General features: G+C 43.6%; 3 protein-coding genes across 4 annotated transcripts; 2 read left to right on the top strand and 1 right to left on the bottom strand.

Moving 5' to 3' along the window:
* Positions 1-48: 48 nt before the first annotated feature.
* On the top strand, positions 49-3,376 carry LOC106935537 (D(1)-like dopamine receptor). The gene has a single exon (XM_015016042.1). The coding sequence runs from the start codon at positions 593-595 to the stop codon at positions 2,063-2,065; it is 1,473 nt and encodes a 490-aa protein (XP_014871528.1). The 5' UTR covers positions 49-592; the 3' UTR covers positions 2,066-3,376.
* Positions 3,377-9,258: 5,882 nt separating this feature from the next.
* Positions 9,259-12,928, top strand: fgfbp3 (fibroblast growth factor binding protein 3). 2 transcript variants are annotated; one of them, XM_015016044.1, is made up of 3 exons: positions 9,259-9,448; positions 11,439-11,712; positions 12,043-12,928. In XM_015016044.1, the coding sequence occupies exons 1-3, from the start codon at positions 9,274-9,276 to the stop codon at positions 12,485-12,487; spliced, it is 894 nt and encodes a 297-aa protein (XP_014871530.1). In that variant the 5' UTR covers positions 9,259-9,273; the 3' UTR covers positions 12,488-12,928. The 2 variants fall into 2 exon arrangements, with proteins under 2 accessions (XP_014871530.1, XP_014871531.1); XM_015016045.1 differs by having other exon boundaries at positions 9,386-9,578.
* A 2,672-nt stretch (positions 12,929-15,600) lies between these two features.
* LOC106935539 (tripartite motif-containing protein 16-like) lies at positions 15,601-17,827 on the bottom strand. The gene has a single exon (XM_015016043.1). It carries the CDS (start codon positions 17,616-17,618, stop codon positions 15,954-15,956), a length of 1,665 nt encoding a protein of 554 aa, XP_014871529.1. The 5' UTR covers positions 17,619-17,827; the 3' UTR covers positions 15,601-15,953.
* Positions 17,828-23,142: the final 5,315 nt, after the last annotated feature.

Raw genomic sequence — 23,142 nt, 5'->3', positions numbered from 1 at the left:
TTAAAAATATTAAGAGAAAATAATGACTTGTTTTTTAAAATTTGTTTTTGGTTCATTTTAATATTTCCTTTTACTAAAAGTGATTTGAAAATCAAACCTGAAGCAACAAGCTGAAAAGAATCTGCATATTTTAAAGACATAGATGTTTTAATTTAATTCAGTCTAATGAACAGTTTTGATTAAAACCCGGTCTGAACCGTTTCCTGCTGCTCCGTCAGAGCAGCGACAGGGAGGCGGATGATGCAGCAGCAGCTGCAGCAGCTGCTGCAGCAGCGGGAACCCGCTGGGTGACAGGAATCTGTTACCTGCAGCGGACAGAGCGCAGCGCTGAGGTGAGTCCACTGTGGCTCAGTCTGCGACCACACACCGAACCAACCGGCTCCCCTCGAACCGGAACCTCCGGACTCACCAGCTGTCACTTGTTTCTGTCCTCTGAGGTTTTTTCTTCTTCTTTGGACCGAATTGTCTCTGATTCTGGGAGACAAACGGAGGAAATCTGCAGATTTTCTGGTTTATTTTTCAGTCAGACTTCAGAGGATGGAGTTTCAGAGAGGAGTTTAAATTCTTAGATCTGCTTCTCTTTGGTGATTAAATGGAAAACTACACGGTGTCGAGTAATTTCACCCAAGTTCTCTCCGAACTGGACGGGATGGGTGGTGAGGAAGAGGAGGAAGAGGAGGAAGGCGTCAGAGGGAACGGACTGCGCGTCCTGATTGGCTGCATCCTCTTCCTGCTCATCGTGTCCACGCTGCTCGGGAACACGCTGGTCTGCGCCGCCGTCATCAAGTTCCGCCACCTGCGGTCCAAAGTCACCAACTTCTTCGTGATCTCGCTGGCCGTGTCCGACCTGTTCGTGGCCGTGCTGGTGATGCCGTGGGAGGCCGTGACCGAGGTGACCGACAGCTGGCTGTTCGGAGGCTTCTGCGACGTGTGGATCACCTTCGACATCATGTGCTCCACGGCCTCCATCCTCAACCTGTGCATCATCAGCGTGGACCGCTACTGGGCCATCGCCAGCCCCTTCAAGTACGAGCGGAAAATGACGCACCGAGTGGCTTTCGTCATGATCGGGGTGGCGTGGACGCTGTCCATCCTCATCTCCCTCATTCCGGTGCAGATGAACTGGCACAGGGCTCAGGAGGAGGACGGCGCGGTGATGGAGGACGTGGCGGCCATATTGGACAGGAACTGGACAAACTCCACCAACCTGACCGGAAGCGCGTCGGCATCCATGAGCTGCGTGGCCAACCTGAACAAAACCTACGCCATCTCCTCCTCCCTCATCAGCTTCTACATCCCGGTTCTGATCATGATCGCCACTTACACCCGGATCTACCGGATCGCTCAGACCCAAATCCGCAGAATCGCGTCTTTGGAGCGGGCGGCGGAGCAGGCTCAGAACCAGGGCCACGGTGTGGCCCGGAACCAGCAGCAGCACCGGGCCGCCGACGAGGCGTCGCTCAAGTCTTCGTTCAAGAAGGAGACCAAAGTTCTGAAGACGCTGTCGATCATCATGGGGGTGTTCGTGTTCTGCTGGTTGCCGTTCTTCGTCCTGAACTGCACCGTCCCGTTCTGCGACCCGCCGTGCGTCAGCGACACCACCTTCACCGTGTTCGTCTGGTTCGGCTGGGCCAACTCCTCCCTCAACCCGGTCATCTACGCCTTCAACGCGGACTTCCGCCGGGCCTTCGCCACCATCCTGGGCTGCAACCGCATCTGCTCCAACAACGCGGTGGAAGCTGTGAACTTCAGCAACGAGCTCGTCTCCTACCACCACGACACCACCTTCCACAAGGAGGCGCTGGTTCCCGCGCAGCCGCAGCAGCGGCCCCGCAACCTGAGCATGACCCTGGACGACCGCCTGGAGGACATGAGCGCCCGGTTCGACGAGGAGTCCAACATCTCCATCGGTTCTCCGAGCCACGACAGGCTGCTGCTGCTTCCGGCCGCCGTCCAGCTGGAGGACAACGCGGAGATTTCTCTGGCAACGATCACACCCATGACGTCAGCAGCAGAACTGGACAACGAGGTGTTCATACCAGGACAGGTCCAGCAGGACGGGTAGGACCGAGCAGAACTCGGCCGGAACTCATCAGTCCAGGGTAGCATTGACACTGATTTGTTTCACCAGATCTGATTTCTGATTTTAACTGATTATTTTCTTACTTTCTTTTCTCAAGAAGAAATTGCAAATGTCAAAATATTTTCAAACTGTGGCTTTGATTTCAGCCATCCGTCCATGACTGAGTGTTTGGGATATAAGGAGAATATAATCATAAAATTAGCAGAATAAAGACAATTTTACCAGAGAGAAAAAGCTTTGATAGTTACATTCTGACGTGAACAAATCCATTCAACTGGTTGTTTGTTTGGTTGATCATTTAAAACTCCTGATAATAATTTAATTCTAATGTGTTAAAAATGTGTCTATTAAATATTATATGTAAAACTTATAGCAGTCACTTCACCAGGTGCTCAACATTCCCCGGCTTTAATTTTCTTGTTGCGGTTCTCATATAATTACTATTTTATCCTCACATTATTTCAGACTCTGTTGTCTTATGACTGAATTCTTATAATATTATGACTTTATTCTCTTCGTTAAAAATAAAACATCTTAGTCTGACCCTAATATTTAGTTTACCTGAATTCAAAGCTGTAAAACATGTTTGTCAAACAAGATGGCCGCCCCAGGTGAGCCGACATCTCTGAGCTGTGGAAACCCGACGAGAGCAGGGCGGAAAAAATCCAGGTTTTCCAAAAAATAAATATCCAGAAACCAGAAATGTGATTAATCAATAAAATTGATTCATGACCCCGTCCTGCTGGTCATCATGAGATGAACGGAAATATTGTGAAAAAAAACCAAACCGTTTTTATTCAGGATTAAAATGTATCTGGTTTTTGTTCGATACAGGACAAAGCAGAGCACTACTGTCCTGCAGTTTTTATCAGCAGGATTACATTTAATGTTATTTATTCCAAGGAGCTCAATCAGCTCCTTTGTTAAATGTAAACATGTATTTCCTCTCTGGTGTTTGTAAAAAGTTGTTTTCCTCTTTGGACTCGTTCCTCTGTGTCTGTAGCGTCTCATTGTGTTTTACCTTCATGAATTCAGACGTGAAACATCCTCCACATCCACAGGAGATGCTTGTAGAAACGTGAGTCTTCAGTGTTTAGCAGGTGAATGTCTGGAGGAATAAAAAGTGGAGCGTGTGGTTTAAGGACCAGCAGCAGCTGAACTCGGCCGGATTGATCAGATCATCATCGTTCACCTTCAGCATCATTTCACTGACATTTTTCTTGGAACCTTTTCAATGTTAAGCTGCTGGAGAATCTTTGAATTCAGTGTTACAATAAAGGAAGGCTGAACTGATGGAGCACAGAATGAGTTCTGAGTAAAAATATTACAGAAGATAATCAGATTTGTGGTTCTAGACCAGCTTTTCCTCAGCACTTGGTGAGAAACAATGCACTGATTTCTATTGTGCATTAAATTAGAGGAGAACCTGGGATTTAAGATCACTTCATTCATTTTACATTTGCTAAACACAACTAGCATAACAACTTAATGAAAGATTACAGCTTCATAAATCAGCCTTTCACTCAGTTTGACCTTAACATTAACTCTAGTCTACCTTCATTTTTTATCTACGTGTCGGTCAATCAAGCTTTGCTTTTATATTTTTGTGTTTTTTTCTCACTCTCTGTTCTACATCACAGCTGAGTGTAATCACCATTTAACTGATTTATTTTTATGTTTTTAAGTCAGACTAGTAATTGAACTGCAGACTATTTACTTATTTTTTATTTTGTTTTTACCTTTAAATTGAGCTAGGAAGATATAACATGGAATTTATTTACATAAAACTAAGTAGAAATAGTAAATAGTTAATTTGAACATGATCAGCTGGGAGCCCAGGATGTAACGTTTCATAAATGAATGGAGGTAAAAGTGGTGAAGTGGTTTTGCTGTCTGGGTGTTTTTACAGCGAGCCTCTGGTTGTTCTTTCATCTTCAGTCGGTGTTGAGTTGAAACGGAGCGGAGCTCTCAGGGCGCCGCACCGTGACCTCCAGCCGAACCGTGACCTCCAGCTGGGCTTTACGGCAGGCTGAGGCTTCGCTGCAGCCACACCTGATTCATACCAGAATGTCCTGATAATCCCTGAATAAAAATTATATAAACTCTGCTGGATTGTATTTTGGGATGAATCCAGCCTGTTCAGGTCGGGATGTTTAAAGGAAAACTCATTTTTATTTTTCCTCTGAGTTGATGTGAGGCGAGCAGCTTCACTTCGTCTCACGTTTCCTCTGATCTCTGACTGAACGTCTGTCAGTGACTCCAGCCATCAAACCCTCCTGCTCTCTCTGCGCGTCGCTCCTGCTGGAATATTTACGACGTAATGAGATTTTTCTTTGACACGTTTGACATGAAAGGTGATGCAGCCTGAGGAAGCTTCTGATCCGATTCGCTGCAGATTCACTTCATTCCTTCGTTGTTTTGGTTTTGTTGCTGTAAAATTTTAATTCTCTATCTTCTTTGGCTCTTTGGTGTTAACTGACTTCCTGGTATTAGAGAGAAAAGAAACATTTTCAGTAAAGACTCCTGAACAAAGTCACCGAAGCACATTCATTACATTCAGCCGTTTTCTTCATATTATTTTGTTTCTTGATGATTTTTAGTCTCAGAAAGCTGCAGGAACATTTCTGCAGCCCAACCAGGAATCATTGCTATTAAACAACAAATCAAAACTGCAAAAGGTTACATGGTGCAGAAATTATGCAATTTATTAAAACTTCAAACCTTTTCCCTGTAGACTCGTTGAGATTTTGGCTAAAACAAAAAGATAAACCAGTTGGACTTCATTTGGTATGTTGATATATTTTAAGATTTTCATTCATTCATAGTTTAATAGTAACAATAAACACTTTATTTGTCCAGTATGATGCAGCTTTTCTTCATCCTCATTAAAAGGGCAGCAAAATAAAACTAACTAAACTAAAACTGTTTAAAATAAAATCGTGAAAACATGAAAAAAACTTGAAACTTAGAAAGTCAATTTTAAAATTATACAGATTTTACTACATGAAAATATTTTGGTATTTTTTAAAACATTGAAAATATTTTTAAAGATTTTTTTTTTCATTTGGTACTTTGTGATATAACATGAAACGGCAGCTAATTATTGTTGTGAAAAGTGTTAATATCAGGATAATTAAAGAAAGGAAATAAAACTTATCAGAGAAAAGACAGAAATTAATTAATTCCAGAAGTTAAACATTTTTAAGGTATTTAAATGTTTTAAATGAAAGTTTTTATTAAAAATTTGTTTTTAAACAGGCTAACAAGCTTCTCGCCTCAATTTATGTTTAATGAATTATTGTATAAATAATTTTTCATGTTGTAAACATATTTAGACGGTAATTTGGCATAAAGTTCTTGATTCTCTGTGCTATAAGCATTTCTTAATCTGTTATAATTGATATCAATATTTGTCTCTGCATTGATGATGATCAGAAGATAAATAATGTCTGAAAATAAAGATTATGTTTGAGATTTTTGTTACCCAACATAAAGCCATCAGAGTGATTACAGAGGAGCTGTTAGCATGTAGCCTGGTTACATCATTAGCAGCTGAGAGTGATGAGCTGCAGCTCGAGGAGATTCAACGACAGGCGGCTCGTCATCCCGGGTGTCGACCCGAAGCGGCCCTCAGACCGGCGGAGGTCACGGCTCCCACCGTTAATCACCGCAGCAATCAGAGCAGAGCAGCAGCGCTGATTGCAGCCGCCACTCTGCCGATGTTCAGAGGCAGAAAGTGGACTCTTCTGTTTGCCGTCAAGGACTTGGACCATCACCCATCCAAACACTCTTCATCCCGATGAGGAGGCAGGAAAGTCACCTCAGAGCTCCATCGGCAGCTGGCAGCCAGCAGCAACACCTGATCTACAAACACTAAGAAATCACTGAGCTGGTTTTAAATCTGCTGGGTTCCTTCTGGGTAAATCCACCAAATCAAATAAAAGTAAATAAATGTCTGACTGTGAACACAGCTTCATTATGGGATCAGATGAATCAGAGTCTCTGCTCTCAGTGTCTCTGCGTATATTTATACATGATATTCCTGGACTTTCTGGTTCTGGTTCTGTTGTGTGTTTCCTCCTGTTAAAAAGCAGTTGTTCCTCCCCACTGGCACCACATGCTTGCTCAGGAGAAGTAATCGCAGTAAAGACCGTGTCCTGATGCAGCTGACTTTGACTTTCTGCTGGTCATTTTTAGAAGCATTATTTATTTTACCCAACATGTTTGGAGAACAAAACTAATCTCAGTTTTAATTTTATGATGTTTTAATGGCTTTTTAACCATTAAATGATCAATAAATAAGTTACTTATTTTCAATTTAGCTCATATTCTTAAAGCAACCAGCAGGGGGCGTCAGAGCACAACAACAACAACATCTACCGTTTCTTTTCCTCTATATTAACCCACCAAACCATCATTATATAAAGTAAGTACACCCCTGTCAGTCACATCAACAGACCATAGAAACACTGCAGTTCTCTTTAAGAATCAGGCAGTCAGACTTTCTTCATCACTGTTCTCCGTTTTGTGATCGATTTATCCGAAAGAATCAGAACCGTTCATCAGTCAGCCATCAAAATGCTTCTGCAGCATCAGAGTTCCTCACCACAGCAACACAGACACAGATGATCAATAAATTCAGCAAAGTGTTTTGCTATGTTGAAAACATCGAGTCTGTCTGCAGATGATTATTTTAATTTTATTCAGCAAACGGTGCAGCGACAGACCTGGACAGATGGAAATATTAAACATATCTGTCCAAACCTTGTTCTAAAAGTTCATTTTTACTGTTCTAATAAAAAACCTTCAAACTTTTCTGGACCTTCAGAGACAGAAAACAATGTCAGCTGTGTCTTTCATTTCATTTTCTTTCCTTCCACATATTTGACCTTCTGCAAAGGACTCCATGTTAGAAAACAAGCAGCATCTATAATTTGAAACTTTACAACTTTCTATATTTCTAAAAGTTGGGAAAAAATATTTGAAGGTTATTTGATGACAGTTGATGACACAGAGCAACCGTCGATATTTAATCAAGTTTCTACAAAGCAAATAAAAGTTTGTAAAGGTTTATAAAGGTTATCTGCATAATTAAACTGTGATTAAATAAATAATTAAACCCCATCAAATGCAGGAGTGATGCTTTTGGTAAAATAACACAAGATCAGGTTCAGATCGACTGGAATATTCTGCCAGAACTGAGTTGCTATGGAGGATACTGGGATTTACTCTGGTTTCCAGCAGCTAACAGGATGAAACTGTTGGAGCTAAACTGGATCTGTTTCACTGTTTGATCTGTAACCTGGAAACAGATCATGTTTCTGATTGGCTTTAAATGAATGACTTTCTTTAATTTACCTGAATATTGTGTTTTTGATAAGGTTCAGTTAAACTCTCTCTGAGGTAAAGTAAGAGCAGAGAAGCTTTAAAACCAAGGAAAGAGAGATGTATCCGACTGAAAGGGACTGAAATAATCCATCCATTCATCCGTTAAAAGCCGGCCTCCTCTGATGTCCTTTTGACCAAACTTTAATAAATGATGCTGCCCAGCTTCAGGACTCTGGGTGAAAAACAAGGTGACATATTTGTTGCTGATCGATCCAGACTGGGCGGAACGGCGCGTTTTCTCTGCCTCAGTTCATCCTCCCTCCCCAGGCAGATACTTGGCAGCGATCTCTGGAGGAAGGAGTTGGGATCTGCATGGAGGCCTGAGCTGAATGAGAAGGAGCTGGCCGCCGACCACCTGGTGTCAGTGGGGGGTTAAGCCGTGACCCAGATTCCTGCAGGAGTCTTTGTCCTGCAGCCGGGAGAAGATCCTCCCCACCGGCTCCTCAGAGAGCCGAGGATCAACCAGAGACACAACGAGTTTCTGTCCTGGAGGAGCCAGGAAGCTGAAAACGGCCCAGTTCAGTTCATCACAACGTTAATAAATACATTAACCAGGTTATTCTGATAAGACTCGTTATGAATTAATGGACAAATTAACATCGTTTTATCTGAGTTCAGATCAACTTCATCACTCAACCTGGTGACACTCTGATCCGTTACCCTGGAAACCACAGATGGTCTGCGTTTACATTACAGATGTGCAAAACTCTGTCTATATCCCATGAATGTAAAAATACAAACAATTTAGCATTTCTTCTTTCCATCAAATATTAAAATCATGTGAATAAGTTTGTAATGTGATCAATCATTAAAATCACGCCACATCATCATCATCCTCCTCCTGCCACTTCCTGTCGACTTCTTCGTCTTTTCCTCCAGTAGTAACATCCAGCTGTTGATCACATGACTCATGATGCAAAAATTATGTTTTCATTGCAGTTTTGCAGAATATATTAATATTGATACAGTTGGAACTGAATCTCATCCTGTAGCAAAAACTTTTTATTGAAAAATGTGAGTTTTTTCGAAATGATCCTGTTTCCATCAAGCAAATTTATTTTCATAATTCCAATTTTCATGATTTCATGGTTAATGGACAGCAGCAGGTGAACTGATCCTGGATTGAGGAAAGTGTTCTTGGTTTCATGTTGAATCAGAATCAGAGGCTGAGGAGATGAGCAAAGTTTGAACAACCAAACAAGAAAATTTACAGATTATCAAACTAACAGATTATCTGTTAAACCCAGAGGAGATTAATAGAATAATCCAGAATAGAATAATCCAGAGAGGACAAATGAAAACAGGAGGATCCAGGACAAAAGACACTTTAATGTTTCCATTTATCTCTCTGCCTTACAGACTGGAGTCGATCAGAGGATCTGAAGCAGACGACATAATAATAATAATAATAATAATAATAATAATAATAATAATAAATATGCATCAAAAATTGATTGTGGATCAAATTGGTTCCCACGCATCGTAGAGAAACTTAGATTTACTGAACCTGCTAAAGGCTCCATGACTGGATCCAATCTGGATCCGGTCTGGATCCAGACTGGATCCGGTCTGGATCCGGTCTGGATCCAGTCTGGATCCACCCTGGATCCAATCTGGATCCGGTCTGGATCCAGACTGGATCCACCCTGGATCCACCCTGGATCCAGACCCGGAGGATTCCAACACGCAGCTCCGCTGAGGAAACACTGGCAGGACTCAGAGGAGACAAAACAACTGAAAGTTTGAATTATTGTCTGAGTGGCGAATAAAGAGAAACCCTGCAGACACTGTTGTTGTCACAGATGCTTTCTGAAGGGGTGAGTCTGGGGGGTAAATGTGGGAGGGCAGTTCTTCGAACAGCCCCCGGGCCCCTCTTTCTCCCTCTCCTCCTTTATTCTCGTCTCCTGCCCTCTTTTATCCGACTCTCTGCGGCCCCACGCTCTCACAGCGACTCCGACCTCTCAGCAGCATCCAAGGGTAAGAAACGGCAGCGACTGAATCTGCTTTCTGGGCCGAACCTGCAGACGGAGAGTTATGACTTATGAACCAGGACGGCGGAGATCAGAGGATTGTTTCTGTGCTGCTGCTTGTCTTTGTTTGACATCTGGTGACTTTCTCTGCTCAAACCTTCATCCTTCACGGCAGAGAAGCTCTGAGAAACTCCAGAAATGGTTTTGATTTTAAAAAGATGCATTTGGTTTTGATTTAGCCGTTTTCCAGAATGAATTTGATCTTAGTGGAGGGAGGAGCGGTCCGGTCTGGTTCTGACTCTTTTGTTGCACTTTAACTTCCTGAAGCAGCTCAGTCTGACTGAACTGAACTGGATGAAGCTGATAATTCTGGATTTTTCTGGATTTTGAAGATAAACTGTTGACTATGCTTCCAGTAACTTTTGCATCCAGTGAACACTAAACTGTAATATTCAGTATTCTGGTTGTTTCATTATTTTCTGTAATTATTTCTCTGAGTGGAATGAATGCATCATTTATTTGGTTGTTCACTGCATGAATATTGCAGTGTGTTTATTCCTGATTTAGAGTTTGGGGCCTCGTTGTCGTGGTTACATGTATCTCTGGTTCGTTATCCTGCTGGGAGAGTTTGGGGTTCTGGGTCGACCATGGAGGAATCGGCCGCCATTAGAGACCTGATCAGTCCTACACCAGGAACCCATCGAATCACGGAGACACCATGATGAGATGTTACATCATCCCCTATTGTTGTTCCCCATGTGACCAATAGGAATAGACATGTGGCAGTAGAAATGGAAAATGGAGGCCTTCCCTCAGTCTTTACCTCAAACAGAGGAGGGAAAGTTTCTCGGTGTCTTGTGACGGTGGGACGCAGCAACAGATGGAGATTTGGTTTAGGGGCCTTGTCTGAGGCACTGTGAGTGGTGCTCCTCTTTCAGAAAGGACACAGGATGATGGGTACGGAGGTTCCTTTGTCTGTTCGGACTCAGCCTGAAGGGCTCGACACATGGGGGGCAACGTTTCTCCCTCCATTTCACCTGCAAGATGAAGCGACTATCACTAACCCTCCTTCAAGCCTGGGAACTGGAAGACGTGTGCATGAGGCGTTTGGAGCTTGTACATGTAGACACACACTGGTTAGCCATGTGTGCACAAAAAATGTTCCATCTTTGTTGCTGTCATTGCTACATGTGTTGGGTTTCATCCGGTTGGCAGAGACTCCTCACTGCCTTTAACCAGGTAGTCCTACATGTTACAGTCCAGCCTATTCCAAACGGTGCTGAAGGTTGTGGAGAGTCTTTCATGGTCTGCATCCAGCTTGAAAACAGAGTTAGCTCAGTCTGTCATTGGGCCACAGTTTGTTCAGTTTATGGTGTAAAATAATTGACATTCAGATCACAGAGACTAAAATTCCCCTCTGATCGACTGAATGGTGCATAAATCATTTAGCTTCACTCTGAATACTCAGTTGTTCTTACAGTCATCACCATGTAAACCCAAAGTCACATCAGGCCCTGGATCACACCAGGCTGCAGCTAACACACCTGAGCTAACTAAGACATGGGGCCACACCAGATGTGTGTCCAGCTCTCCTTTAACTGATCCACATCATGGGTATGTTCCCCATTATGCTGCCACCATGAATATAAACCATAGTAGCCTGACACCAGATCAGCTTCCACCATTAAAACTCCGTAGAGATTTTCCAGTCTTTGTCACATGTCATAAAACGCCGTTGGGTTTTTAATCATGCCTGAGGCTCTTGACAAGATCCTGTGAGACATTTCCATGTTTCGGTCAGTTCTTAAGTCCTTGTGGGGTTTTCATCCTGGGTGGACTTTGATTTGTACTTGTAGCAATGCTGGTTTTACATGTAGAATGGATAAGTGCTTCTCTGTTGTTTAACTTCCAGATCTGTAAAGTTCTCCTTTGGACTTTTGCTGCTTCAGGCCTTTTAAAGTTTCACACATTAACAGGTGTCTCCTGCCTCTCCTCAGCCACCATGCGTGCTGCTCTGTGCTGCTGCGTCTTCCTCCTCTGCCTCGTCTTCCCCGCCGAGGCCAAGCGGACGCCTGGTCAGGACAAACGGGACAAACCTCGCCAGCCCCAGCCGTCGCCGCCACCGGCCCGGCGGTCCAGGAACCGCTCGGTGCTGAGCTCCGGGGAGCTCAGCACCAAGCAGGGCCATCGCTGCACCTGGCAAACATCTGGTGAAGGTCTGGTGAGCCTGCTGGTGAACTGCTCCACAGAAACCGCAGGAGACACAGAGAGGTGAGGCGAGACGTAGAAACATGATGAAAAGCTGTCAGTCAGTCAGTCATCGATATCCTGCACAGCTTTGAGCTTCATGCAGTGATGATGGCAGTGAGGAACCACAGGAGGGATCCATATATCCTGCACCGCGTTTTTGACCCGAGAAGGCGGCTTGCCTTGACAAAAGTCAGCTGAAGCAGGACTGGTTCAGGGTGTATCAGTAACAAATGGTTTGGAAATGGTCTTAAAAAGTTTCCATTCCTTGGTTTAAACTTGCATCCAGTAGCTCAGTGCCTTTCCTGCCTTCAGTGTCCTGGAACTCAATCATCTGGTTGTTGTTGTTTCCAGGTACTGGTGTCGTTATGCTGGGAAACCCGACCTCTGCCAGGCCTACAGCGTGAAGTCCAGCCAGTACTGGAAGCAGCTGGTGGGAAAGCTGAAGAAACGGGAGAACGCCTGCGAAGGAGAGAAAGTGTTAAAGGCCAAAACCTGCAAAAAGGCGCCTGGCGAGGCCCACATGAAGCTGGCTCAGCGCAGCGGGGAGGAGGACAAGAACGGCGCCAAGGAGGGAGGGAAGAAGAAAGGAGAGGCCGGAGCGAAGAGCGCCGATGGAGGCAAGGTGGAGAAGAGAAAGAAGAAGATGAAGGAGGATGAGGAGGAGAAAAAGAAACGGGAGGAGAGGACTGAGTTTGACGACGAAGGAATGGTGAACGACATGGAGCCGGTGCAGACGTACTGCAGCGACGGCTGGCACTCCGTCTGCTCCTTCTTTGTCAAGTTTTTTGAGGGCTGATTAAAAAAAATTAGAGAATTTTTTTTTTTTTATTGATGATAGTGTGAATTAAATCTGAAATCAGAGGAGGAAAGTTGTGTTTTTAACCTTTTGGGGAGTCTGGGCAGCTCATTTCTAAGGATTTGTGTAAAATTTCTCAAACTGCTCTCTGAAGGTTAGACGAAAACCAATTTAATTTACATTTGATCGAGAATCTTTGGTAATTCTGTATATTTTTTAAGGATTAATTGTTAGATCTAATACCTTAAAAATAACCGTACTCTGTAAACTGTGTTAGTTAAAACAGATTCAGTTTGAATCTGCAGTAATAACCTGATGAAGTGAAGTTTGTTGAGTTTTTATTGTTTTAGTTTCCTGATGTTTAGTTTTGTGATGTTGGACCGTTTTTAACCAAATTCTGGATTTTCATAGACGACATTAAATAATCACCATTAACTGAGATGTTTGTGGTCAATAACTCGATTCTTTTTGTGTCGTTATCGGTTTGTGACATCAGACTGAAACCTTCCTGATCGTTTCTGTAGATTTCCTTTGGTTGTTGAGTCCAGCTCTGAGCCCAGGACGGTTTCCTGACCCTCCTCACCTGGTCAAGTTTACAACCAGACTCAGTATTTCATTATAAACTAAACTGAGGCTTCAAATGATCAACAGTCTCCAGTGAAGAGGAACGAACCTGAACCACATTATCAGTATTATTATTGATAAATAAATAAAGTTCACTCTGATTTAAATATGGCCAATAAATTAAATAGTTTAATTCAAATGTTTGTTTTTTTGGTTTTATCAAATTTGATTTATTTCACAAAACTCCAGTGGAAACACTTTTTTGCATCTCATGAGTCACATGATCAACAGGATGTTACTACTGGCACAAACCATGAAGAAGAAGACGACAGGAAGTGGAGCAGGAAGATGGAGCGCCATGTTGTTTTTTTAATAACTTATCATGTGAACAAATTTATTCACATGTGATTTTAATTGTGTTTCTTATTTCATGGAAACATTGTGTGTTTCTTCGACATTAGAGGAACACTGACAAAGTTGTGAAACTTCACAGAAGAAAAAACAGAAACCATAAAGTTAATGGCAGGAATAACCATGGATAATTCAAATCAGAGAAAGAGTGAGAAGTCTTCAGTTTGTCTTCCAGCAGCCTGAGTTCATAGTTATAGTCATAAACAGATCAGGATAACCTGAGCCAGAACAACTACAAGCTTTATCCAACAGGAAAGTTTTCAGGCCAGTTTAAAGTGTAGAAGACGTCTGAGGACCCGTCACGTCCAGAAGGTTCATCTGGTGCGTTTCTGCTGGGGATCCTGAATCGTGTGCCTTTAAACGTGGCTGTTTGCTGCAGAAAGCGGTGAAATAAAGGAGCTGCTGGACCCAGAGCGAATGCTTGGACTGATCCAGGATGTTGCATAATGCTGTGTGAACAGCAGCATCGTTCTCAGCCCCTCCAGGCTGAGAGCTGTTTACATCCTGGTCATTTCATCTGAATACCAATCAACACACTCACTTCTACTGTAGCAGATTCTGCAGTTTGGTTTTCACACCAGGCTTCATGCTGTTGTTCGTTCATCTGAATGAATTTCATCAACATGTTTGTTTCTGCAGAACAAACCCTGAGAAGAAGGAAGACAAGCCGTCAGGTGAGAACCAATACCTCCACTTATTCCAGTCCAAACTCCAGTCCCCACATCAGAACCAAACTGCCACTTCCATCTCCACAGTGGCCTGATTGTCCCTGAACACCGAAACACAGAAGAGGCCACTGAGAGCCCAGGAGGAGGCAGCAGGGGTCACAGCATGAGGCCTCCATGCTGGCCGCCTGCCGCTGAGGACTCAGGCACAGCGAGGGTCTGGCAGCCGCTGCATCGCCTCACATCAGCTTTTATTCCCAGCTCTCCTTCAGCTTCAGTTTGTCCTCCTGGTCTCTGCTGGTACCGACCAACATGGACCCAGAGGGACGTCCTGGTGGGACTCTGTCCTCTGTCTGAACCAAGTTCTGTAGTTTTACAGATAAATGATGGAGAACATTTAAATAACACCTCATGTCTTTATTAAATGTTTTGAAGAAACTTCTAACTATGCTTAAATCATAGCTAACTGATTAAAATGTAAGGAAACCATGCCTACAGCTGCAGTATGTAGCTGGTATAAAAGCTTTTTAATGCATTTTTTAAACTGTCACTGTCATGACAGTTTAAGAGGCAGATAATCTGTCAAACTAATTCAGCAGATCTTCCTTCTCCTAGTGCTAACTAGAAACAACCAATCAGAGCCAGGAGGCGGGTCTTAGCGCTGTCAATCATCCTCCATGTGAATGCTAAGGCTAGTTAGCATAGCCACCGATGATGGCGAATAAATGGTTTTCTTGTAATAATACGTTGTTTTTCTGCTGTTAGCCCACTGAGCAGCTCGGTGAGCTCAAACCCAACCATAACGTGACTGACTGACAGTTTCATCTCTGAAAGGTTCGGTTCCACAGCTACAGGTGGGCCAGGAAATGTCAAAGCTTTAAAATTATACTTATAAAAACTAAACTTTACACTTTTACTTCAGAGTAGAAAAGTAAAGTTAATGTTGGTCTGAGAGCCGGCAGTAAATCTCTCCTGAAAGCTTGTGGTCATTTTCTCTGCTGATCCAGACGCCTGTTTCTCCCACTGAGGTTCAATAATCTTAGAGCAAATATTCACAGAAATATTTATCTGTTTTGTTCTTTGATGGCCAATTAAACCAAACCACCTGCAACAGAACCAGAACTTTCCTGAGATCAACAGAAAGTTCTTCTCCCTGGAATCTCTTTACTGATGTTTACTGAATCCTATTGTTGGACCCAAATCTTCTTCATCACGAAACTGCAGCTTCTTGTTCTACACTCAAGAAGTCTCTGCTGCCCCCAGCAGGAGAAGGTTTGCAAGTGCAAGTTGCACTTTATGGATGACGAAGATCCAGGATGTGGGTTCGGCTCAGTGAGTAGCTTTTCTTCTCCAGCATCATGAGACACTCTGGTAGAAATATTTCTGCTCTTCATACAAAAAAACTCACAAATTTTTACAAAATGAAAATAACTTCAAAATGTCTCTGTAATGAAGTTGTTTTATTGAAGAAAGCTAAAAGAAACAGAACTGTAGACATTTATTTTTCTGATCTAAATCATAGAAAACAATCAGTTGTAGGTTGATGTTAGATTCAGTAAAGAAAACAGAAGGAAGTTCAGTTCAGTCTCAACTGATTTAAGATCAACATTCATTCTGCAAGTCAGAAAAACCAGAACATTTAACACATCAGTACAAGTTTAGATTCTCATGAAGAAATATTTCTGACATTTAATAATGAAAGAAAACATCAGCAGTGATAAAATTTATGCACAGAGAACGACTCTTAAACCAGAAAAATAAAGACAAGGAACAACAGAGCAGAGACTTCAGAACCATGAACCCTGGCCAACAATCAGAGAGAAAACCTAGTTGGGTTTACTGAACTCTGCAGATGATTCAGAACCAACCGCAACTCCAGTCATCAGCGGCTGACTGAATCTGGTCTGGACTCTGTGGATCAGAGTCATGGATTCAGAGACGCTGTAGAAGGACAGAAGACCTGCTCCGTGGTCCAGGTACACTCCGAGTCTGGAGGGAACCGGAGCTGAGATGGAGGTCCAGATGTTGTTGTGACCAAATTGTAATCTAGTTTGTGAACAAATTAATGCCCAAGATTTGTCATTACCTCCAAATCCACATTCATTTCCACCTCCTGCTCTGCTGATGTTGTTGTATGGAGCTGCTAAGCGAACTCTCCCGCTCCACTCCACCTCCCAGTAACAACGTCCAGTCAGACTCTCTCTACTCAGAACCTGAGGCCAGTTAGTGAATCTGTCTGGATGATTAGGATAAGACTGAAGATGGTTCATCCATCTCACCTTCCTGTTCCCCTCTGATAGCACCAGCTTTGTGTTTGCCGTATTTGGATTAAGGGTGATTTCACATGAATATTTTAAGAATCCAGCTCTGCTCCTTGGTTCTAGTTTTGGTTCTGACAGTAGAACATCCACCTCACTGACCATCAGTGAGATGTTTGCCCATGAGTCTCTCAGGACGTCCAGCATCAAGTCTCTGAGCTCTGACACAGCTGCTGTCACGTCCTCAAAGGGTCTCAGAGGACGGATCTTTATGCTGGATGAGCCTTTAGGCTCCCTGGGTGGCAGTGAGGGGTAGTTGAGGAGAAACTGGTTGTGATCCTCTGTGTGTGAGAGCTGCTCCAGCTCAGCGTCTTTCCTCTTCAGCTCAGTGATCTCCTGCTCCAGCTTCTCCTGAACATCTTTGACTCGACTCACTTCAGTTTCCTGCTGGGATCTGATCTGCTGCTTCACATCAGAGCTTCTTTTCTGGAGGAGACGGATCAGCTCAGTGAAGATCTTCTCACTGTCCTCCACTGTTTTATCAGCAGAGTGATTGATGGCCTCCACCTCCTGTTGAAGCAGCTTCACATCTTTCTCTCTGTCCTGGATTCTCTGCTGGATGTTTCCTCGTCTCTCCTCCAGCTCTCTCTGCCTCTCAGTCCTTTCTGCTGCAGCTGACACTGTGTCATGACCTTTATGTTCCTCCACAGAGCAGAGATAACAGATGCATGTCTGATCAGTGCGGCAGAACATCTTCATCACCTCATCATGCTGAGAGCAGATGTTCTCCTGCAGGTTCCTGGACGGCTCCACCAGCGTGTGTTTCTTCAGTCCAGGGACATCAAGGTGAGGCTGGAGGTGATTCTCACAGTAGGAAACCAAACAGACCAGACAGGACTTGATGGCTTTCAATTTCCTCCCAGTGCAGATTTCACAGGCCACGTCTTCAGGTCCAGCATAGCGGTGATCAGCAGGAGCAGCTGGGAGTCCAGTCTTCTTCATCTGCTCCACTAAAGCTGCTAGCATGGTGCTCCTCTTTAGTGCAGGCCTGGGTGTGAATGTCTCCCTGCACTGAGGGCAGCTGTGGATTCCCTTCTGATCCTCTGCATCCCAGTGGTCTGTAATACAGATCATGCAGTAGCTGTGTCCACAGGGAATCGTCACCGGGTCCTTCAGCAGATCCAAACAGATCGAACAGGAGAAAGTTTCTCTGTCCAGCTGATTCTGCTCCATTTCTGCTCTCAGTCACAGAGACTATGTGAGTTTCACTTCCTGAAAACAGAAACTGGGTTGAGCTCTGATCTGCAGATCACAAGTCAGAGCAGAGAGGCTGCAGCCAATCAGCTTTCACCTTCAGCAGCTGTTGGCTCCGCCCAGCTTCAATCAGGAAGCAGAGGGAGGAAGATGGTCAACCCATGAATGGTGTAAGAAGAGAGTCGGGTTTTAGTTGAGTAACTAAAACTAAAACCTGTTTTAGTTACTGATGGAACAGCAGCAGCAAGTTATAAAGAAGAAGCAACAATGTTTGTGCTGACATTTTCCATATATAAATAATATTAGTGAACAATAGAGGGAAGGTCGAGTAGAAAACGAAGAAATAATTTAAGATAATGTCATTCATATGTATCTTTGCTGCTGTGAGAAAAGTAAAAATGTCAACTGTGAAAAGATCAAATTGGTTATATAATGATGAGTGAACTTATTGAATATTCCAAGTTAGTCTTATTATATTTGTATAATGCAGCATACATTACCTGAAAAAAGGCTGTTGTGGTACCAAAACCTGGGAAAGATTATATAATATTATCATATTTCAATCTCATCAGTGACATTGGAGCAACACCGTTCACTTTAATGATGACAATCTGTAACTTTATTTTAAAAATCTATTAAAAACCTCTGAAGCTAATATTTATGTCAACACTTTGCATAATAATATCAAAACAATATGAACATTCAGCACAAAAATCAATCTGCAGAGTATAAATCATGAAACTGTCCTGAAGGCTCACAGGGTTTGCTAACATCCATCTCACCACCAGAGGTCGCTGTTGGATCACAGTAGGATTAGAAATCAGAGGAAACATTTTGAGTTTTAAATAAAAAAACCCCACAGATCTGACTGAATCATTGCTGTAGATTATAAAAATGATTGTCTTGTGAAAAACCTTGAATAGATAAAATTTTAACAATAATTTTATCTTCAGCTTCCTAAAGCGACATTAACTGGTTCTTCATTAATGATCCATCTTACTAATCATCAGAACCATGTATCACTGAACTGCTGAACCAGACGCATCGTTCTCACAGCTGCTGAGTGATAAATGAGTCCAACAGGTTTATCTTCCTTAAAACACAATCAGTCGCCCTGCTGGAGGTTCAGACAGGAGGCGCTCAGCAGAGAGGATGATGAGATCAGCAGCAGGACCTGAAGCTCCTTTTGCCCCAGAGACAGCCGAGTCCACCGCAGGAGTGGGGCATTTCTGGGGAAATCAGCCCTGCTCCATCAGCTGCACCATCAGCTCTGCTCCATCAGCTGCTCCATCAGCTGCACCATCAGCTCTGCTCCATCAGCTGCACCATCAGCTCTGCTCCATCAGCTGCACCATCAGCTGCACCATCAGCTCTGCTCCATCAGCTGCACCATCAGCTCTGCTCCATCAGCTGCACCATCAGCTGCAGAAATACTCCAGGATCTGAAACCGAACGAGACGATCCTGTCACTCTAAACGTCGTGAGGCAGAAGAGGCCGCTGCAGACTTTATGCAGAACTCTAGAAAATTAAAAAGTAACAAGAAGTCAACAGATCAAAGGTTTCTTTATTAATAATATAATCCCCATAAAACTAGAATTGTGTAGATTTCATCATTAATAATGGAGAACTATGGTTTATCATCCTGTCATTTCTATGCAGATGACGTTCAGTTGTATTTCTCACTTTACCAAATTAAACATCTAAACTCCACAGTTTGTTAAAGTTCTTAGACTGTTAAATGGGGATGGAGTCAGTTTTCTTCCATTAAGTGAAAACCAAAAACATTGTGGAACCAGAAAAGATGCACAACTGGAACAGAGAAACACCCTAACAGGGTCTCTGGGTTCTTCTCTGTTAGGAACCTTTGATTCTGGCTTCAGTTTTTTTGAACAGGTCAAATCTCAGAAATATTGTCAAATTTAACTCCATTACTCCTCATTCTGTACTGGAAATCATTTTTCATTCTTTTGTTTCATTACAATGTGCAAACTTTCCTAGAACTGCTACAGGATTTCTAGAAGTTAAATGTTACTTGTTCCCAGCACCAGTACAGCACCAGAACAGCACCAGTACAGCACCAGTACAGCACCAGAACAGCACCAGAACAGCACCAGAACAGCACCAGTACAGCACCAGAACAGCAGCAGGTTTTCACCAGGACAGAAACAGTCGGGATCCTGGTGCCGCCATGAAGGTGTTTCTGTTTCTACTTTCACCAGGTAAACAAACACAGAGACACGACTAAACAGAGGAACAGAGGATGATGGAGGCTCTGATTTCTGAGATTCATATTTTCATTAACATCTGATTAATAAACAGGCTTCACTGGCAGTGCAGCTCAGAGTCCACATCATTTTACAGGTTAGGATTTAGATCTAGACTTTGACTAGGCCAAGGTCTGCATCCTGCGACGATGTTCAGTCTGATGAACATTCATGAGCCATTAACTCAGCCATGCTGCAGCAGAGGAACATCTAAAACCTGGAGGTATAATCCACTACAAATTATAATCCACCCCATAATATCTGTCTGGATGTCAGGCGGTTTAAGGCCGTGAGAGCAAAAGGGTCTGAATTTAAATTCAAATATTTCAGGTTATTATCAAAAGTCTTATTAAACATGTTTCAGTTTCATCAACGTCTCAGTGAAACTCTCTGATGTTCGATCAATAAGGAAAACAAACGACTTGACCTTTGGGGATTAAGGATTTTCTTTAAAGCATGTGCTTTCCCAGCAGGTTCTGTGTTTATGGTGAAAGTCCAGAAAGCCATGCGGGTTTCTGTTGACCCCTGATGTTGACCCCTGATGTTGACCCCTGATGTTGACCCCTGCCTTATCGCCTGATGTTTGCACAAGCAGCAGCTTTGCTCCGATATCAGCTGAAGTGTCTGGAGAGAGGCCTGGATCTGGGAGCAATGTGTCCTACTTAAAGTCTCAGTTAATGTTTTAGCTGTGTTTGTCCTGTGGGAGTGGGGCTGCAGGAAGCGACGTCACAGCAGGAGGTCTGACAGCAGGTGGGATGTGTGAACAGAGGAGAGGCTGTCAAACGGGCTGACCGCTGAGCAACTGGGGCTCAGGCTGGGACCAGCACCAGTTAAACCAGTTCAACATCTGCTTTAAGTAACGCTGAAAACATCCAACATTATTATGTTTCTTATTCAATAAATAAACAGCAGCTGTGAAACTGTGTTATTTCAACTTTAGAGGAATAATTTGAAGTTTTGTGCACATTTGTAAAATAAATGCAGCTTTGAGAGTTTGTGATGAAACTATAAATCAAAATGGTCTCATATTTAAATATTTTATGATTATTACTCAAACGCAGACAAATAACTCCTGAAATTAACTTCAGAGTGAAAAAGAAAAGTTTTACCCCAGAATAAAAACTTTTATTTTCTGAACAGATATTGGTGATAAATCAGTTTAATGAGAAGTTCCTCTGTGTTTACAGGAGATTTCTCTGCTGTCGGCATTCATCCATCCATCCATCCATCCATCCATCCATCCATCCATCCATCCATCCATCCATCCATCCATCCATCCATCCATCCTGCTGCCACTGAGTGTTTCAGAAACCAGGCTCTGCTGTTGGTTTCATCAGAAACACATTCAGCGTGAGAAAAACGAGCCGTTTTCCCAGGACCTTCAGGACCGATCGGCTCCTGAACAGGTGTTTCCATTCCTCACCTGATTGGAGCCTTTCAGGCGGCGCCACACCTGCCGTCCATCTGCCTGCTTGCTGCTTAATGGGATCAGACACATGACAGCTGGATGGTTGTTGTGACAGGATCTGATCTGATGCATCCAGATGAAACATTTAATCGACTGCATGAGAGGAACAAAACGCTTCTGTCGGCTCAATTTATTTATATTTTAAACTTATTGCTGGGCAAAGCAGGAAGTGTCTGATTTTAAAGCTTCAGTCTAGAAAGCAGAGGGAAATCAAGTCCAGGCTAAAAGAGCAAAGCTGCACCAAAAACTGATGTTTATCAAGATAAAAACCTGAAGACAAATTCTGCAGGTTTCAACCAGCTAAATGAACGGAGACGGTCAGGTCTGCAGGATTGGAGGTTTTTTTTTCCAGCAGCCATCTTGTCTTTAACAGGCACCGTCCTGCAGAACCCGACCAGAATCATTGGTTTCTGGCAGATGGGCCTCCAGCTGCGGCCGTTCCCCCGGTTCCAGGCTCGGCCTCCTCGGCCCGACAGGACCAGACTTGTTTGTGAAGAGTCATGGGGGTGTGTCCGGGTTATGTAAAGTCGGGCTGTGACCCACATTCCTCCCGGCGCTGCCAGCTGGAGCCGAAGTGAAAATGGAAAATCTCATACCATGGATCACGTAGGCAGCATGCCTGACCCGGCCCGATGTAAACACAGACACACCCCTACTGCAGCACACACACCAACACCTACTGCAGCGGCCGGCCTGGTTCTGATCAGGTTCTGGTTGGGTTCTGATCAGGTTCTGATCAGGTCCAAAGGCTGCTGCTGTTCTGGTTCAGGTTCTGTTTAGATCCCTGCAGAAACAACCAGATTCCTGCCTGATCCTCATTCTGTGTGAACTTACAGAGCAGAATGATCAAACTCTGAACCGTCAGCATGAAACCCAAAGCTGCAAAAATGCAGAAAACCTTTGGGTCACGTCCAGAACCCGCAGCCAGCGGAGCCTCCGCTGACACAGGAGATCTTCTTACTGGTCACCCATTTCAGTGCTGAGTTTAAACGGCTTGCCAGCTGCGGTCAGTCAGGCGGTCACCGTCACCTTCAGCTCCAACCTGCAGCTGAAACGCCGACCGAGCCGCTGATCCCGTCAGAGGAGCCGGTTTGTTTTCCTCTGATCGCTCAGCTTGATGAGCATCTGCAGCAGATTGTTTCTATTTCTGCAGCTGTTGCACAGTCAGGACCTCTCAGGCATCTCTGGGTCAAAGGTCACACTAATGAACACGTAATCCAAAAAAAAGGCCAAACTGTTAATAATGGAGAAATTCTGTGAGTGGTTCTGACAAAAATCACATAAATCTGATTGAATATTTCAAAAATAAGCAACAAAACAGAATCAGGAGAAAGATGACCTGAAACAGGACGAGTGGAAACCAGCCTGGTTGGTTTCTGGTTGTCATCTCCTTCAGGATGAACCTCTTCAGCACAGCTATATCCATCCCAGCAGGATTTAATCAGACCCTGAACTTTGCTACTGAATTCTGCAGGCGGGAGAATCTGACGGATGCCGGAGCGGTGCCAGGAGGGGATCTGAGGTCAGATGCTTAGCAACAGGCTCTCTGCCCTCAGCGCATGAAGGAGAGCCGACCTGGACCACACTGAGGATTACACGTCCACCGTCTCTATGCTGCTTTATGATGTTTGGTCCGTTAACTGCTCCATTTCTCCACCTTCTACAGTCACGTTTCATTTTTATGTTTTCCAAAGAGCAGCTTCTCATTTACAAAGTTAGATAAAGAATTTGATGAACTCAGAGTAGCATAGACAAGTATCAAGTGTTTTT

The sequence above is a fragment of the Poecilia latipinna genome, unplaced genomic scaffold, assembly GCF_001443285.1.
Source record: "Poecilia latipinna isolate Pla-1442-1.1 unplaced genomic scaffold, P_latipinna-1.0 Scaffold1976, whole genome shotgun sequence".
In the NCBI taxonomy this organism is placed as follows: domain Eukaryota; kingdom Metazoa; phylum Chordata; class Actinopteri; order Cyprinodontiformes; family Poeciliidae; genus Poecilia; species Poecilia latipinna.
This window is presented reverse-complemented; position numbering and strand designations above follow the sequence as displayed.

Excerpts from the sequence above, each read along its gene's own strand:
- fgfbp3 (XM_015016044.1), top strand. The coding sequence starts at position 9,274 with ATGCTTTCTGAAGGGGTGAGTCTGGGGGGTAAATGTGGGAGGGCAGTT. Across the intron at positions 9,449-11,438 it reads CCTCTCAGCAGCATCCAAGG|CCACCATGCGTGCTGCTCTG; the intron begins GTAAGAAACGGC and ends GCCTCTCCTCAG. Across the intron at positions 11,713-12,042 it reads ACCGCAGGAGACACAGAGAG|GTACTGGTGTCGTTATGCTG; the intron begins GTGAGGCGAGAC and ends TGTTGTTTCCAG.
- LOC106935537 (XM_015016042.1), top strand. The coding sequence starts at position 593 with ATGGAAAACTACACGGTGTCGAGTAATTTCACCCAAGTTCTCTCCGAA.
- LOC106935539 (XM_015016043.1), bottom strand. The coding sequence starts at position 17,618 with ATGGAGCAGAATCAGCTGGACAGAGAAACTTTCTCCTGTTCGATCTGT.